Here is an 18,468-nt window from a genome sequence, read left to right as displayed (position 1 = left end):
TCTCATGACCAAGAACTTTTCAATGGTTTTTACCAGATTTGCTCTAGGTAGGTTTAGAGGTGGGGTTTTGGATGTTTTTTTGTTTTTTAGAAAAATGGGTAAAGCTGTTGAAAAACGTTTTAAACGCCAACTGATTTGCGAAACATTTTGGTTTTAAAGAAATCCTTTAAAGAGTTCCTCAAAACGCCCATAATGTGCATCTTCGCAGATCCTACTCGAATGATATTTGAAGGCTTCAGTGCATAAAAAAGATACCGAGATCGATATCAGTTCACTTATAAGATTGTTCAAACCAACCGATTCGTCCACTTAAAGGATTCATTCAAAACTCGTTCACGAAACAAACGCAGTGAACTTCTTCAGCGTGGATAAGTTTTCCCACACTTATCACAGAGTGCTCCCTGTGAAGTAGAGCTCAAACCAGTGATCTTTGCTGGATTGTTTCTATGTTCTGAGGTGAACTAGCGCAGCACGGATGTGAGTTGCCTTTCTCTTTAATTCGGCTGGATACTTTATTGCGGAGCCCCCACAAAATGTTGGAGGGCGGGCCGCGCGCAGCAGCAGTGCAGTGAGTTGTCAAAAATCTGTTGTGGTGGTGATACCGAGGGTCCAGAACGCCCACTACGGTAAATTGTTGTGAAGTTTGACTCGCCAGGGATAGTTGTTATAAACGTTACGATTGCGATTGTCCTTTTGAATTGAGGTGGACGATAATGCAGCGCTTTGTCTCACTGCAACTTCGGGCGGGGGACAGGCGCAAGGGCGCGGGCTGTGCATAGTTATCCAGTGCGCAAGTGTCATTCTGCTGGTTTATCCCAAACAACTGCGTCTCCAACCGCAGCGGGATGCCTCTGATCAGCCTGGACGACGACGAGCAGAGATGGGTCCCGACGCATGTCAACGTGACCGTCCTTCGCGCGAGGGGTCTGCGGACGAAGGGCAAGCAAGGCAGCCGCTACGTTTACACCATCATCCAGGTAGGCAAGGAGAAGTACACCACCGGCCTGGTGGAGAAGGCTGAGGAGCCGCAGTGGAGCGAGGAGTGCGCCTTTGAGCTGCTGCCTGGGCTGCTGGAGGAGGGTGGGATGAGCAGCAACCTGGTGCTCACAGTGATGCACCGCGTGCTCATCGGGCTCGACGTGTTTCTCGGTCAAGTTATTATTCCCCTCCACAGAGTTTTTCAGGATGGAATGTGTCCCAGAAATGAGTGAGTATTGCAGCTAATAATAGGATCAATTATAGGCCTCTTGGTCGAGCCTCCTTGAGACTTTTGTACTGTGGCAGTGTCATGGCACGATGATGGCATCAGATACCATGGTATTGAATGATTACTATATTCATGTGTGCATTTAAAAAAAAAGTGCTTAAAACGCTCCTTAAACCACCAGACTACTAGCTAGAAGACAACCCATTAACCATGGTTTTTATTGTAGTAAAAGTGTAGTAACCATGGTTTATTGATTACCATTTGTATAACCATAGTTTTACTACAAGTATCATGGTTAGTGTGACAAAAACATGGTTAATTTATGGTTTCCATGGTTTCATATGAAGTAAATCCATGGTTAATTTTTGTAAGGGAAGCTGACCAGCTCAGGTTTATGTTTCAGCAAGTAATACATAAAACAAGGTATAGGCCAAGTAGATATATCATAAGCTAGTTTTCATTACTTGGATAAAAAAATGTTAACTCAAATTAAATATTTAAATTTTATGTACTGAAATAACATAAAACTGAAATGAAAATAAAATGGAAACTGTATAGACTTAAAAACACTTATTTAAAATTACAAACATTAATTAAAACTATAGGCTTACTACTATCTCAATGATACTAAAATCTCTGATTATAGGGTACATGTAAAAGAAAAAAATTCATGGCATTTTTAGTCCTGTTTCCCCATTTCTTTTCATTCCCAAGAGTGAGAGTAAAAAAGTTTAGCCTTAAGATACACAATCTTGTTTTTCAGTTGATATAGTCCTGGGATATTTGACACAGGCATGCCAAAACCTTGAGCCTGTGATTTTAGGTGGAAGAATTTCTGTACACCCATTTCACAGTTGGACAGACATTCCCATTCGCGACATAACAGGACTGCAGGAAGATTCTTTGGCCAGCCCCCAAAACAGAAGCTAAATTACTGATGTCACATGCAATATTAAACAAATGCATAGTGGTCAAAGCCACACAAGGGATCTATGGGAAGTGCAAAACCAACACTGTTTTGAATACCAGAGTGATGGGATATGCTTTTGCAGACACAACAACAGCAACATACTTGGAGGGGCATGCTGCATCTAGTCCTCATGAGTGTGTTTGCGTAGCGCTGGCGCAGAGTCATGCCTGCACACAGGGCAGTACCAGCATGTGTCAGAATGGTCACAGAGTCTGCACTGAACTCAACAAACACGCATTTCACTGCACTCCAACAGACATAACCTTCCTGGAATCTTGTCTCTTTTTTTTTTCCTTTTTTTCATTGTTCATTTTTATTTGAATATCGCTCTTTTTTTTTAAAAGCTTGCAAATCTAATAGATGAAATTCAACTACATGTCTAGTAGTGCCGTCATTAGGAGGAGTAAATCATTTGTCATGGGAGGGGAGGAAGAGAGGAGGTAGGTGGGGGCCTCTTGGCTGAAACCTCTATAAACAAGTGAGGGAGGAAATCAGTGAGGCATGCTGAGCAACAATAACATTGTTGTTTTCATATTTAATACGCCTTCCTTTATTCTCACGTCCACAATTTAACTCTTAAATTCACTTAACGTTCAACTAACAAAACCGATTTAAAGACTATTAAGATGTTAAGTACCAAATGCCTAATATAAGTTCAAGTATATGATATAAACAATTTACAGGCGCATCTCAATAAATTTGAATGTCGTGGAAAAGTTCATTTATTTCAGTAATTCAACTCAAATTGTCAAACTCGTGTATTAAATAAATTCAGTGCACACAGACTGAAGTAGTTTAAGTCTTTGGTTCTTTTAATTGTGATGATTTTGGATCACATTTAATCCCACCAATTCAAAAAATTTGAATATGGTGACATGCCAATCAGCTAATCAACTCAAAACACATGCAATGGTTTCCTGAGCCTTCAAAATGGTCTCTCAGTTTGGTTCACTAGGCTACACAATCATGGAGAAGACTGCTGATCTGACAGTTGTCCAGAAGACAATCATTGACACCCTTCACAAGGAGGGTAAGCCACAAACATTCGTTGCCAAAGAAGCTGGCTGTTCACAGAGTGCTGTATCCAAGCATGTTAACAGAAAGTTGAGTGGAAGGAAAAAGTGTGGAAGAAAAAGATGCACAACCAACCGAGAGAATCGCAGCCTTATGAGGATTGTCAAGCAAAATCGATTCAAGAATTTGAGTGAATTTCACAAGGAATGGACTGAGGCTGGGGTCAAGGCATCAAGAGCCACCACACACAGACGTGTCAAGGAATTTGGCTACAGTTGTCGTGGCTACCTCTTGTTAAGCCACTCCTGAACCACAGACAACGTCAGAGGCATCTTACCTGGGTTAAGGAGAAGAAGAACTGGACTGTTTCCCAGTGGTCCAAAGTCCTCTTTTCAGATGAGAGCAAGTTTTGTTTTTCATTTGGAAACCATGGTCCTAGAGTCTGGAGGAAGGGTGGAGAAGCTCATAGTCCAAGTAGCTTGAAGTCCAGTGTTAAGTTTCCACAGTCTGTGATGATTTGGGGTACAATGTCATCTGCTGGTGTTGGTCCGTTGTGTTTTTTGAAGTCACTGCACCTGTTTACCAAGAAATTTTGGACAACTTCATGCTTCCATCTGCTGAGCAGCTTTTTGAAGATGCTGATTTCATTTTCCAGCAGGATTTGGCATCTGCCCACACTGCCAAAAGCACCAAAAGTTGGTTAAATGACCATGGTGTTGGTGTGCTTGACTGGCCAGCAAACTCACCAGATCTGATCTCCACAGAGAATCTATGAGGTATTGTCAAGAGGAAAAGGAGAAACAAGAGACCAAAAAATGCAGATGAGCTGAAGGCCACTGTCAAAGAAACCTGGGCTTCCATACCACCTCAGCAGTGCCACAAACTGATCAACTCCATGCCACGCCAAATTGAGGCAGTAATTAAAGCAAAAGGAGCCCCTACCAAGTATTGAGTACATGCACAGTAAATGAACATACTTTCCAGAAGGCCAACAATTAACTAAAATAAATAAAAATGTTTTTTTGTTTTTTTAATTTGTCTTATGAAGTATTCTGATTTGTTGAGATGTGATGTTAAATGTGAGCCAAAATCATCACAATTAAAAGAACCAAAGACTTAAACTACTTCAGTCTGTGTGCACTGAATTTATTTAATACACGAGTTTCACAATTTGAGTTGAATTACTGAAATAAACTTTTCCACGACATTCTAATTTATTAAGATGCACCTGTATACATTAATTTGTATATTTGTTTCTTATCAGTTTCAGCATGTTACAGGCTTTAAAAATCCCAAATCTGCCAAAGTGTTTCAAGAAAATCTAAATAATAATTAGACTTCTGAACTTCCAAAGGGGCCGCAGGATCAGTATTTCTATTTGAATTAGTACTAATTATTATTCTTGATTAAAAAATATCTAATTATAAGCTAAATACAAATGCTAAAAAACACACAAATACAAGATGTAAACTGCAATTATATTTTCTCCTGCTTAATAATTAATGTATGTGTGTGTTTTTGTTTTTTTTTTTTTGTTGAAGAAAATACAATTCTTGAAATGTCTGGAATTACAAAATTAATTGTGGTTACTTATTATAATATATCAATTATAATTATCAATATATCGACATTTATGTTAATTTTTTCTTTAAAACAAGCAGCTCTGTCATTATGGTAGAAATACTGAAAATATCTTAGCCTATATGAGGGGTCCTTCAAATATTGTGTCGGACAAAGAGGAATCTGAGTTACAAGGCTGAGAACCACTAAACTACAATGCACCTTAGCAACGGCCTAGCAACCATCTTGAACACCATAATGCAGGAGTGTGGTGGGAGAACAGTCTACTAACTACATAACAAATGACTTTGTCCAGTCAACATTCAATGTTTATCTTGACAAACTTTCATTTTCTAGTTAAAGTTTGCACTGCCATGTACGCCTCTCAGCGCTTCAGGTCATGTGGAGAGACGTTTGGAGAAATGTCTGTCTCTGCACACAGTACTCTGAGTCATCACATGTCGTTGTAGGCGTGAGGCTATTCTGCACATCTGGCTTTAATTGAGCTCAGAGTTGCACCTCTCTCGCCTTCTCTTTCTTCTGCATCTCCCAGTGTAAGGCGTTTTTCTTGGCTCTCTGCACAAGTGCACACATGAGGTGCTGTCTGCTCTACCGGAAATGGAGGAAATAGTTTCACCACTGGTTCTGTGTGAGACAAAGGGACAGCACCGTGCTAAGGCAGTAACATTCGTTCAACAGGCCCCCGCTGCAGTATAGGTCATAGCCGCTTGCTTCAGTGTGGAGCAGGAAATTGTTATAAAAGATGAGGCCGACAGTGAGAGCATAATTTTATAAGTGTGAACATTTCATCCTAAAATCAAAAGAAAAAAATAAACATCATAATTACAATTGAAAGAAGTCTCTCATGCTCACCAAGGCTGCATTTATTTGATGCAGTAAAGACAGTAATATTGTGAAATACTACAATTTAAATAACAGTTTCTATTGTAATATAACAAAATTTTAATTTATTCATGTGTAGGCACAGTCAATGTTCAAAACAGTTGTGCGGTTTAAGATATTTGTGGACAGGGTTATAATTTTTTTCAGGATTTTTTTGATGAATAGAAAGTTCAAAAGAAAATCTTTTGTAATATAGTAAATCTTTTAAAGTCACTTTTTATCAATTCATCACATCCTGAATAAAAGCAGAAATGTCTTTCAAAAACAAAAATCAAAGCTTTTGAAGGGTACTGTATACTTTGTTTAAAGAAAACTAGGATCATTAAGATAATTCATAATTTATGTTATGATAACTATTAAATGATATTGATGTTCTGAAGGTAAGGATGCACCATTCTAGCCTGATGTAGAATTAAATTTATATAATGGTAATTAACAGATGAATTACATTTATAACAATTCTATAATATTTTGTCTAAATTAAAACACTAAAAACTGTAATCATTTATTTAAATACTACAAGTGCATTTATCACAGCATTATAATGCACAGTGAAAAATTGTCATTAGGTATTTGCTAAAGATTACTTTGTTTTAAAAAAATAACTTTAAGTGATAAATATAAATTTGCTTTCAGCTGACTGTTTTCTTTCTATGTTTAAGGTGGCTCAAGCTGCACTCCAAGGCTGGTCGAAAAGAGAAGGAGCGGGGCGAGCTGCAGGTCACCGTCCAGTTCACCCGCAACAACATGACCGCTAGCATGTACGATCTGACCATAAAGGACAAGCCCCGTTCTGCATTTGGAAAGCTGAAGGACCGCGTCACGGGAAGAAAGAAAGGAGACATGGAATCCTCCTCTGCCATTTTACCTGGCCGCTACGCCGCACTATCAGGGTCTTTAGGTCCTCCTTTTGCAGGAGATGGTGGACCAGATGAACCGGGCGAGGAAGAGGGGGTCGATGTACACCAGAGTAAGGTGAAAGACTTCTTCCTTAAGGGAAAGCTGCGCAAGAATTCAGACACTCGGTCGTGTTCGTCATTGGCATCAGACAGTAGCATGGCGTCCTCCGCCGGGGATCCATTCGTCTCAGTAGAGCTGTCCAGAACACCCATCTACAGCAGCAGAGTGATGGAGCCCTTCCGAATGGACACTGAAGGTGGAATTAAAGGTCAGTCGTGGGCTCCATATGATAGTTTATGACAACCCTTGTGTTGTTCTAAACTCGTATGAGTTTCTTTATTCTGTGCATCATATTCAAAGATATTTTTTAAAATACTTCAGCAGTTTTTGTGCATACAATTGAAGTCATTGGGGTCCAAAACAACATTTGACTCAATGACTTTCAATGTGTGGACAAAAAAACTCTTGAGACATTTTTCAAAATATCTTCTGCTGTGTTTCAAAGATGAAAGAAAATCAAACATGTTTGGAATGACATGAGGGTGGGTGAATCAAGACCGAGTCTTTAAAATCTCTGCTCAAGTGTATGATTTGGGCAATACTGATCTTTGTCTGTACCCTTTCTCTCTCTTCTCTCTGTGACCTCTGTCTTTAAAGTGATGACTCACAAGCGCGCACACAGTGATGAAGCCAGTAAGATCACAGGTCTTCCTCATCCCAGCCCTGCTGTGGAAAACCTCAAAGGCCAAAGTATGTCGCTCTCCAAATCAACCCTGTGCATCAATGGTAGCCATATCTACTCATCCGAGCCTGTCAGCCCCAAGAGTCCAGGCACCATCCCAGCCAAGCGCTCCCTGCTGGAGAAATGTGCACCCCTTTCTCGCTCTCTCCAGAATCTGACCCGACGTGGTGAAGACTCGCAGAAGAGCGATGGGAGACGTTGGTCCATTGAAAAGAGCAAGAAGGAGGACAGTGAGGCAGATGAAGCTCAGAGTCAGACCCAAGGAGCTGGCACCTCAGCGGGACCGGTGGAAGTGGTGGATAAAGGAAAAAAGCTGAGGAAAACTCTGTTTTCTAGCGGGCGGAGTGACTCTCTCCCAGCCAAGCCGGAGCAGAGCCAGGTTTCTGCTCCTCTTGAGGGCAGACGCAGAGGATGGTTTGGCTCCGGTGACTCCCAGAACAAGCCAAGGTGAGTGAAGGCCAAGCAAGGCTAACAGGTTTTATGTTACAGTACAAAAGATGTCTGACTTTGCTTGTGTACCAATATCATCAATAGCAGTTCCCCATGATCTGTATATTTATTGCCAGACGTTCTTCTAAAGGGATATTTTGTTTTTAAGTGGATGGCTTTGAATGTCAGCCTGCATTTTGGTCCTCAGAGAATATTCTTAGAAAAAGGAGTGTTTGAATTTGCCGATGCAACAGTTACTGCAACAGCCAGTTTTCCATCTCAGTCCTTTATATTGCTCTTGGTCTGCAGGACATAGGTCAAGACATTTTTCAAAGAAGGGATTGTTAATGTGTGCGTTTTAATAAAAAGAAATTGTTTGTCAAGTTCCACAAATTTGTTGAAGCATTCAAAAACATCAGCTATTTTTATAAGAAATGTCCACTTAGATTAAATTGATTGATTTATGTACTTTTTAATTTCACATTTCAGTTATTCCATTAATTATTTTTTCATTCATCAGCATGATTTTTTTGACACATTCAGCCATTTCTTGTTGTATAATCTGTATTAATTTTATTAGAATTAAGAGTGGGCGATATGACAAATCTTTATTAGTAATTTTATGCCATGATAACAATATATGTCACAAATTGATGTAGTTATTTCTTTTTTGCTTGAAATAAAGTTGCTATGATAAAGTTTTATATGAAATAGAAATTTTACAATGATATATTATGCACAATACTAGCTTACCTAATAAAAATAAGTTCTCAAGCTTAGTGAAAACAAGTAAACTACTAACTACAATAAAACAATGAATAAATGAAATAGTGACTCTTTAGGTATGACTTTCTTAAAGGGGTAAGAAATACTACAGAAATTGAATGAAGCAATCAAATGTACAATAAAACACTGCACAGTCATCATTGTATCAGTTAAATATGCAGGGATTATTATTAAAGCTAAAAAAGTAGTTCATTCAAGATCAGTAAGTGCTTTCACTTAAAGGGATACTCCACCCTAAAATTAAAATTTTGTCATTAATCACTTACCCCCATGTCGTTCCAAACCCGTAATAGCTTTATTCGTCTTCGGAACACAATTTAAGATATTTTGGACAAAAACAGGGTGGCCTGTGACTGTCCCATAGACTGCCATGTAAATAACAGTGTGAAGGTCCATAAAAGGTATGAAAGTCGTCGTCAGAATACTCCATCTGCCATCAGACGTGCAATCTGGGTTACATGAAGCAACGGGAACACTAGAAAACAAAAATAACAACTTTATTCAACAATTCCTTTGTCAACGGTCTCCTCTGTGTTTCTCCATATCACCGTATGCTACGTGTGCTGTTCTGTATCATCCGCGCCACAAGGATGCGCTGTTTTCTTTCAAATCAAAGCTAAATACATGTAGAAACAGTGCATCCTTGTGACGCAGCTGATACAGAAGAGCATACGCAGCATATGGTGATATGGAGAGACACAGAGGAGACCGTTGACATGAATTGTTGAATAAAGTCGTTATTTTTGTTTTCTTCGCTTACAAAAATTGTTCCAATCATTTCATATAACCATTGCATGTCTGATGGCAGATGGAGTATTCTGACGAGTATTCATACCTTTTATGGACCTTGACACTGTTATTTATTTGGCAGTCTATGGGACAGTCCCAGGCCGCCCGGTTTTCATCCAAAATATCTTAAATTGTGTTCCGAAGACGAACAAAGCTTTTATGGGTTTGGAACAACATCGGGGTAAGTGATTAATGACAAAATTTTCATTTTGGGGTGGAGTATCCCTTTAAATGACACAGACAGCAGGTATATTATGCTGCTGTCACTTGAGGACCTAAAACTGATACATCATATAATAAATTGATACACATCCAATTTTCTCCCAACTGTCTATGTTCACTAAAAACATCACCAACAGTGTTAATGTGAATAAACCGGTACTACCAAGACTGGCATTGTCTCATAACCTTTTGAATATTTAACAATATAAGCAAAATAAACCATGAAAAAGAATGTAATTCAGTACTCATGCTGAATTACAATGGGGAAAAAAAACTAAATTCTTTCATGTCTTATGTCTTATTGTGCTTAAATGTTCTCAAATTGATTCAAAGTTTAAACTGGCAAGGCTTAAAAATGCATGCAAATGCTAAACTTTTTAAAGGCAACAACATAAAAACATCACTTTATCATAATCACACTAGAGATGATGATCTGAGATTTATACCATTTTGAAATTTGTACCCGTTTATCCTGTTTACAGGTATATCGCCCACCCCTAATTAGAGTTTATAGGCTGACAGGAAATGTCTTTTCTCCCCTTTTGTCCCTGCTAAGCCAGCAGTATTTATGTAGGAACAGTGAGTGTGCAAGCTGGTCAAAACATGCCAGACACTTCTGATCAAAACATGAACAAATTTGAATCCAAAGACAGTTTTTCTTCTATTAAAGGGATAGTTCACCCAAAAAGGAAAATTCTGTCATTAATTACTCAGCCTCATGTCCTTCCAAACCCATGAGAACTTAATTCATCTTCAGAACACAAATTAAAATATTTTTGATGCATACTGAAAGCTCTCTGACCCTTAGCAAGGAGATTGTTAAAATAATCCATGTGACATCAGTCATAGCAAGGAGATTGTTAAAATAATCCATGTGACATCAGTGGTTTAACCGTAATTTTATGAAGCTACAAGAATAGTTTTTGTACACAAAGAAAACTAAAAATAATGACGTTATTCAACAATTTATCTCCTCCATGTCACCCTATAGTGCCATTTTGGAAAGTATCACAAAAAGTATTCTCCAAGCTTCGTAAAATTATGGTTGAACCACTGATGTCACATTGACTATTTTAACAATCTCCTTGCTACATTTCTGAGCCTTGATTGGTTTAGGATCCTTATTGTCTATGGGACAGTCAGAGAGCTCTCAGAATGCATCAAAAATATCTAAATTTGTGTTCCGAAGATGAACAAAGGTCTTATGGGTTTGGAACGACATGAGGGTGAATAATTAATAACAGAATTTTCATTTTTGGGTGAACTATATCTTTAAGAGGTGTCTCTGTAATAGAAAAGAACAGTCTCTCTCCCCTCCACACTCATAGTTAGATTTTATGGCCCATTGCACACTATGACTAAGAGGACTACTTGTGCCTTCCCTCCGCAGGCTGGGAGTCTCTCCTAAGGTAGAGAGCAGCTCAGACACCCCCTGTCAGATCCCTTGCTCCCCCAGTCAGCCCCCATGCTCTCTTCCCCTTGGTTGCACTACTAGCTCGGTGTCTCCCCCTAGTGGCAAACACACCAACCCATTCACTCACTCTTCCCCAACACCCCCTTCCATCTCTCCCTCCAACCCTTTCCTCACACGACTACAACAAAACCCCTTTTTTGAGGATCTTATAGCCGAGGAATCACTGAAGTCTCCGACTGCTGGCTACTGTTCTCTTAATTCCAGTTTTTATCATTATCCAGTCGGATGCAGTCCCCTCCAGAACAAAAATGGACCACAGAACAAAATGTATGCAATAAAACGGGAAAGACCCAGAAGTATGTCCAGACAGAGATCTCTTCCGGCTATTATGCCTGAGACACCAGATCAAAACTCAAACACTAATCCCAACCACTCTCTGTCTGAGAGGGCCGGGGAATGGGATGATTTTGAAGCATTTGCCACCAGCCGACTTAAATCACCAAGTGGGACTCCAGCCAGACCTCCATCGGCACCGTTTTTCTCACAGGTACCAAATACAAACCAGTGTGTAAACAACAATGTGAACACTGGTTTAAGGGTCGATGAAGTTGACATGGGTGTTTCAAGGCCATGGGATCTTCCTCCTCTACCACCACGTAGACCCATGAGGACCCAAGGGATCACCACGGACAGCTGGTTGGATAGAGCCCAGGAGCTGGCTGTGCAGAAAGAGGCCTGCTTCCTTTCCCAGACTGACTTCGCCTCCCTTCAGCATGTGAGAGATGGAGATGTGAAGAGGAACTCTCAGATTTTATGTTCAGATAAAGAGTTGCACCATATTTCTTCAGTAGGGTGTAGCAAGATAGATGCAGAGTTTCACAGCGGTATCAGACTGAACGAATTAATGCTTGGGGAAGCAAGGGGTCAAGATTTTGCCACAAACAACGATGGTAATGGCTCACCGAATGGTTTCGGTGAAGATGCACTCAGAAGTTCTGAATGTGAGTACACAGTTCCTGAAACTCTGTGTTTCCCATCCGACTGGGAAACCACAGTGACCGAATCCCTTTGCAGTTCACCTCAGACCCAACCGAAACATGATTCAGAATCGTCCTTTGAATTAAAGGTCTCTAATGTACAACAATGCAGGACTAAAACCGATGGCGTGGGTTTGTTGACCCTCTCACCTAAAGATTCAAACAACAATACAGAAAGTACCTCAGAGTTTGCTTTTATTGATTCTGGAAGTTCACTGTCTGAGTTGCAACCACCTTTTGAAATGAATAAAGATGGTGTTAAATCATCCAAAGATTGTTCAAATTTGCACTCGAATGGTCCCTCGCTTCCCAGATGCTCCACAGGATTACCAGAGGATATATTGTGCAAAATGGCATCAGAGTTGGAGATGTTTTCACCAAAAAATACCCATTGTAATATCACATCATATTTGTCTGACTCACAAAACCATAATCCTTGCTCATCACCTTTTGAGAGATCTAGTGAAGAACTGGGAAGACATGAAGTCGACACTTGTGAACACCAAAACATTGCTTCAAACCTTAACTGTGAGTCTTACGACGTGGCTGGCGTTCTCCTCAACAAAGAGATCACTGTGATCAATCAAACATGCTCAAGCAAAGACAACACTGTGACAATGCAAATCAAACAAGAGGTAGCAAAAGACAATGATTTGCTCACTACACATGATGATAAGGAGCATAATCATTTAACAGAAGGTAATCTAAACTCTGAAGTCTGCTTCTTAAAGAACAACAAAGTCGAGGAATCTTGTTCGACGCTGGAGGAACAAATAAGCTTTGAGGACTTGCATGCTAGAGTAGCTCCAAGAAACTCCAGAAGCCCTTATAAAACAGAAGTCAGATCAGCCCGCATCAGACCGCGCTCAACCACAGGCTCACCCAAAACCATCTCGGGTGCCGATTCGCTCCCAGGCTCTCCTCATCCTAGGTCAGATCTCTTTTTGCATGATCCTTCCCCTTCACCCCTCCCATTAGCAGGTACTAGTTCCTGTCTCCACCCTGACCCTTCCCTTCCTGCGAACCCCCCAATCGAGTTGCCCAGCATGGGTTCCACATGCTCCTCCACCGCCCAGCCCCACGTTGACGCACCACTCTCCCTCTCACCTGAGGAGACACAGCCAGCTAACGTCCTCCTGCACCATGAGGAGAGCAGGTGAGACCTCACTGCCTTTAAAAGTGCACTCACCTCTGCTCTCACCTGAGAAACAAGCTCATTCTCTCTCACAGGTGCATTAAGACAGGCTAATAAATTCTCTCACATATACTGGCCTAGAACAGACTTTGTTTTTGCACTCACAACTTGCTATAATTCGGACTTTGACAAATGTGTAAAGGCATTTTTCCAGCACCATCTCTTTTTATGTTTCCTCCTGGTTTGCTCATGCTGCATTACTTTTAATTCTTTCATTTTTCATCTTTGCTTTTCTGTTGCTTCTTTCAGCCTTCATTCTGTTTTGGCAGCAACACATATTCCTTTGTAGAGGTAACTAAAGTTAGATGAAAGTTGTATTGTATGCATCTAGTTTTCATGAGAGGTTTGATGTGAGATGTTGACTGTGAGGGCATTATGAGGGCTGACTGACCTGTTTATTAATACCTGAAGAGACAAAAATCATAAAGATGCTTCTCAAAGTGCTTCTCCTAGACAGTATTGATAATAAATTGCTTGAGACTTGAGAAAAAATCTTTTAGAAGGGGCAACGTCTTCAATCAAATTTGTATTTATCCAAAGAATTTCGGTAGTACTGTCAAATGATTAATCACGATTAATCGCATCCAAAATAAACTTTTATTTACATAATATATCTGTGTGTACTGTGTATATTTATTATGTATATATAAATACACATTCATACAGAATATATTTTGAAAATATTTACATGTATTTACATGTGTATATTTGTATTCATATAATTTATATTATATTTAAATATATTAAATATATAAACATTACATATTTTTCTTCAATGTATACAGGTGCATCTCAAATTAGAATGTCGTGGAAAAGTTAATTTATTTCAGTAATTCAACTCAAATTGTGAAACTTGTGTATTAAATAAATTCAATGCACACAGACTGAAGTAGTTTAAGTCTTTGGTTCTTTTAATTGTGATGATTTTGGCTCACATTTAACAAAAAACCCACCAATTCACTATCTCAACAATTTAGAAATCTTTATAAGACTAATAAAAAAAAAAATTGAATTTTAGTGAATTGTTGGCCTTCTGGAAAGTATGTTCATTTACTGTACATGTACTCAATACTTGGTAGGGGCTCCTTTTGCTTTAATTACTGCCTCAATTCGGCGTGGCATGGAGGTGATCAGATTGTGGCACTGCTGACGTGGTATGGAAGCCCAGGTTTCTTTGACAGTGGTCTTCAGCTCATCTGCATTTTTGGGTCTCTTGTTTCTCATTTTCCTCTTGACATACCTCATAGATTCTCTCTGGGGTTCAGGTCTGGTGAGTTTGCTGGCCAGTCAAGCACACCATCACCATGGTCATTTAAACAACTTTTGGTGCTTTTGGCAGTGTGGGCAGGTGCCAAATCCTGCTGGAAAATTAAATCAGCATCTTCAAAAAGCTGCTCAGCAGATGGAAGCATGAAGTTGTCCAAAAATTTCTTGGTAAACGGTGTGCAGTGCTTTCAAAAAACACAACGGACCAACACCAGCAGATGACACTGCACCCCAAATCATCACAGACTGTGGAAACACTGGACTTCAAGCAACTTGGGCTATGAGCTTCTCCACCCTTCCTACAGACTCTAGGACCTTGGTTTCCAAATGAAATACAAAACTTGCTTTTATCTGAAAAGAGGACTTTGGACCACTGGGAAACAGTCCAGTTCTTCTTCTCCTTAACCCAGGTAAGACACCTCCGACGTTGTCTGTGGTTCAGGAGAGGCTTAACAAGAGGAATACGACAACTGTAGCCAAATTCCTTTGACACGTCTGTGTGTGGTGGCTCTTGATGCCATGACCCCAGCCTCAGTCCATTCCTTGTGAATTTCACACACTCAAATTCTTGAATCGATTTTGCTTGAACAATCCTCATAAGGCTGCGGTTCTCTCGGTTTGGTTGTGCAGCTTTTTCTTCCACACTTTTTCCTTCCACTCAACTTTCTGTCAACATGCTTGGATACAGCACTCTGTGAACAGCCAGCTTCTTTGGCAATGAATGTTTGTGGCTTACCCTCCTTGTGAAGGGTGTCAATGATTGTCTTCTGGACAACTGTCAGATCAGCAGTCTTCCCCATGATTCTGTAGCCTAGTGAACCAAACTGAGACACCATTTGAAGGCTCAGGAAACCTTTGCAAGTGTTTTGAGTTGCTTAGCTGATTGGCATGTCACTATATTCTGATTTGTTGAGATAGTGAATTGGTGGGTTTTTCTTAAATGTGAGCCAAAATCATCACAATTAAAAGAACCAAAGACTTAAACTACTTCAGTCTGTGTGCATTGAATTTATTTAATACATGAGTTTGCCAATTTGAGATTAATTACTGAAATAAATAAACTTTTCCACGACATTCTAATTTATTGAGATGCACCTGTACATGCATGGGTGTGTATTTATATATTCGATTAATCATTTGACAGCACTAGATTTCAGTTTACATATATTTCACTTTTGTTTTAATTATTTCAGTACTACAGCTTGTGTTTTTTTTGTTTGTTTTTTGTTCTAATATTTACAGTCATTTCACCTTATTTCAATTAATGAAAACAATTTTTTAATGTTATGTTTAACTTTGTTAATATTTACAACACTGCTAAGAGAAGATCTCCAAACAAGTTTTTGCTTAAATGAAAGATAACTAAGAACTAAGTCCCTTGAGATATAAAAAAGCAACTCGTATTTTCATTACTTTTAACCATTGCTTCCTCAACTGTGTGCTATTTCTTTTGTAATACTAATGAACTAAGGAAGTTAATAAACATGAGATCTAAAAAATGGCTTAAAGAAAAAGTAAAAGATGCTTACACAGTACCAGTTACACCATGATGAAATGGTCAACGTAAATACCAAATTTATCTCGTTTTTGCACCGCTGTACAGCCCTCACCCAGTGAAGCCCTTGACCAACACGACTCTACAGGGAGAGAAGAAACCTGAAAGCCGCTCAGTGCTGGAGAAACTCAAGTCCACCATCAACCCAGCACGATCTGCACCAGCAACCACTGCTGAGGATGAGAAAAACCAGGTACTGGAAGTTTAAAGGTGCTGTAAATCTAATAGCACTCCCTACTAAAATATATGTTATTCATATTAATAATTTCCTTCAATATAGCATTTTAATGTTGCATTAAAATATTGAAATATTAAAAAACATTTTTTCCTCACTTTAAAATTGGTCTTTATACATGAAAGTAAATGATACCCTTTCTAAAACGTAGTGGTCCGTGGAATCCAGAATTTTCTAATTTACGCTGATGAAACTGCTAACAGTTCACTGCTCCTATAAGGAGCTGGAAGACATGCTTAGACCCAGGTTCTGGAAAAGTGGAATCAGCACACAGATTACAAGCAGACACTGAAACTAACATATTGATCTGAGAGGTCATTTAGGGTCTTGTTAAAATGAATATGGACTTGTGCTGATTGCACTATAAAGATATTGAAAGAACGCACAAGTGATCGAAGACCAGCTGAAGCGTTTAATGAAGTAGTTTTGGTTCATCATTCTCTACATGACACAGTACCTCATTACGGTTCTTCTCATGATTCTGTCCCTGTTTCCTGTGCAGCTGGCTCTGATGGAGGCTCGGGCTCAGTATCAGAACATGACTAACATGGAGCTGATAGCTCTGCTGCTTCAGCAGGAAATGGACGTCAAGAAGCAGCAGGCTGAAACTGAGGTGCAGGTGGCGTTATTGGAGAAACGTGATGCCGAACTGAAGAAGATGAAGGTTCAGGTCAGAGACCTGGAGGACTACATTGACAAGCTGCTGGTGCGCATCATGGAACAAACGCCGACCTTGCTGCAGGTACGCGCCAGACCAAAATGACTACAGCGACCTGCTCCGTCCCAAGAACACCTCATATTGATCTAAAGCCATTTGTGATGCTCTGTTAAATTTCAAAACTGCCAGATTCACGTAGACACGATAAAGCTTTGCATGCTTCTCACTGGATTTCCAAATCAACAATCATTGAGGTTTAGCATACTCCTAGTCATGCTATGAGCACAAGGCAGTGGTTAAAAGTAAAAGAAAGTCATATTCATAAATGTGCTAATTTCCATAATAGGAAATAAGTTCTGGGATCTTTATGCATTCAAAATATCAAACAAACTGTCTCTAAATGTATACAAATCCATAAATGCAAGTAAAAAAAAAACGCTGCCTTTATTAATTGACTTCTTGAAACGTTAACACTCATCTTTTCTCATAATTGGAAATTTTTTGAACAAAATGATAAAATAACACTAAAAACAATAACCCGGAGTCTTCTCAATTAATGTGTCGAACTTCCATATCTCAATCCTGTCCATATTTCAAGAAAATATTGTTGACCGATTTATTGACATGGTATATTCACATGGTATTAAAACTAATACGTTACACGTATTATGAATCCAGAGATTTAAAAACAGTAAAATTTAATACATAATATGTAGTCTAATACACCTTGTGTCAAAGTTGATGTAAAATACTGCTTTAAATAATATTATGTAAATGTAAATAAATATCTTACTTCTTGATAGCTTTAAAAAGGTAAAAAGCACCTTAATGCAAAACCGTTGTGCTTGAGCCAGTCAGCTTTGCTTCATAGAAACCGCTGATATTAGTGCATGCTCACTTCCATCAAGCACTCGCACAAAAGCAGAGATTGTCTCTGCAAACATGTAAGCTATGCAATACAACCTGCTAAGCTGTAGCTTGAGTTAATATATGCTACACAAAATATATCCATGAAGCCTTAGCACTGCAGCATACTTAGATCATTGCAAACGTAGCAAATTTAGTGATATGAAAATGCCTAAGATTTCTAAACCACTAAAACAATGGAAGATCTGTTGTTCATTTTACTGCATTATAACTTCATCGTGTTAGAGTGGCTTTGTGATTTTCTCAGATATTCATTCTGATTGTGTTTCATATCATTGTTTTTGTTCTGTTTTCAAAGATAAAGTTACGTGTGACTTTTGTTCATTATACAGTATTCAGTGTTTTCTTGGTTGATGTTTCCTGATTTATTAGGCTGATGTAATTGAGATTCTGTCACACAAGAACATCAGTTCTATGTCTCAGTATTGGACGTAAAGAAAGTACAGGGTTCCTCTTAATTTTGTTGACTCAAGGCATCAATTTTTCTGTGTATCACCCACAATACATCCTGTGATTCTAGATTGTTGCTGATTCATTTTTGTGCAACGTGCCTCTGTGGATTTATTTACAACATTCACATTTGTATGTTTTATTTTGTTTTATTTATTGCTAATTATTTCAAACGGCTTCATTTTCAAAGTTATTTGAAAATAAAGTTT

General features: G+C 39.1%; 1 protein-coding gene across 2 annotated transcripts; it reads left to right on the top strand.

The window, feature by feature from the left end:
- The first annotated feature begins 287 nt into the window (after positions 1–287).
- Positions 288–18,338, top strand: LOC109101537 (rab11 family-interacting protein 5-like). Of its 2 annotated transcripts, XM_042738772.1 has the most exons (6): positions 288–1,207; positions 6,317–6,822; positions 7,212–7,743; positions 10,913–13,129; positions 16,038–16,182; positions 16,727–18,338. In XM_042738772.1, exons 1-6 carry the CDS (start codon positions 846–848, stop codon positions 16,985–16,987), a joined length of 4,023 nt encoding a protein of 1,340 aa, XP_042594706.1. In that variant the 5' UTR covers positions 288–845; the 3' UTR covers positions 16,988–18,338. The 2 variants fall into 2 exon arrangements, with proteins under 2 accessions (XP_042594706.1, XP_042594707.1); XM_042738773.1 differs by lacking the exon at positions 10,913–13,129 and having other exon boundaries at positions 317–1,207.
- The last annotated feature ends 130 nt before the right edge of the window (positions 18,339–18,468 follow it).

The sequence above is a fragment of the Cyprinus carpio genome, chromosome B14 (assembly GCF_018340385.1).
Source record: "Cyprinus carpio isolate SPL01 chromosome B14, ASM1834038v1, whole genome shotgun sequence".
Taxonomy (NCBI): domain Eukaryota; kingdom Metazoa; phylum Chordata; class Actinopteri; order Cypriniformes; family Cyprinidae; genus Cyprinus; species Cyprinus carpio.
Note: the sequence above shows the minus strand (reverse complement) of the source record. Positions and strands in the feature narration are given on the sequence as shown.

Bases quoted from the DNA above. Each gene is read 5' to 3' on its own strand.
- LOC109101537 (XM_042738772.1), top strand. From the start codon at position 846: ATGCCTCTGATCAGCCTGGACGACGACGAGCAGAGATGGGTCCCGACG. The intron at 6,823-7,211 runs GTCAGTCGTGGG...CTGTCTTTAAAG, and splicing joins CACTGAAGGTGGAATTAAAG to TGATGACTCACAAGCGCGCA. The intron at 13,130-16,037 runs GTGAGACCTCAC...ACCGCTGTACAG, and splicing joins CTGCACCATGAGGAGAGCAG to CCCTCACCCAGTGAAGCCCT.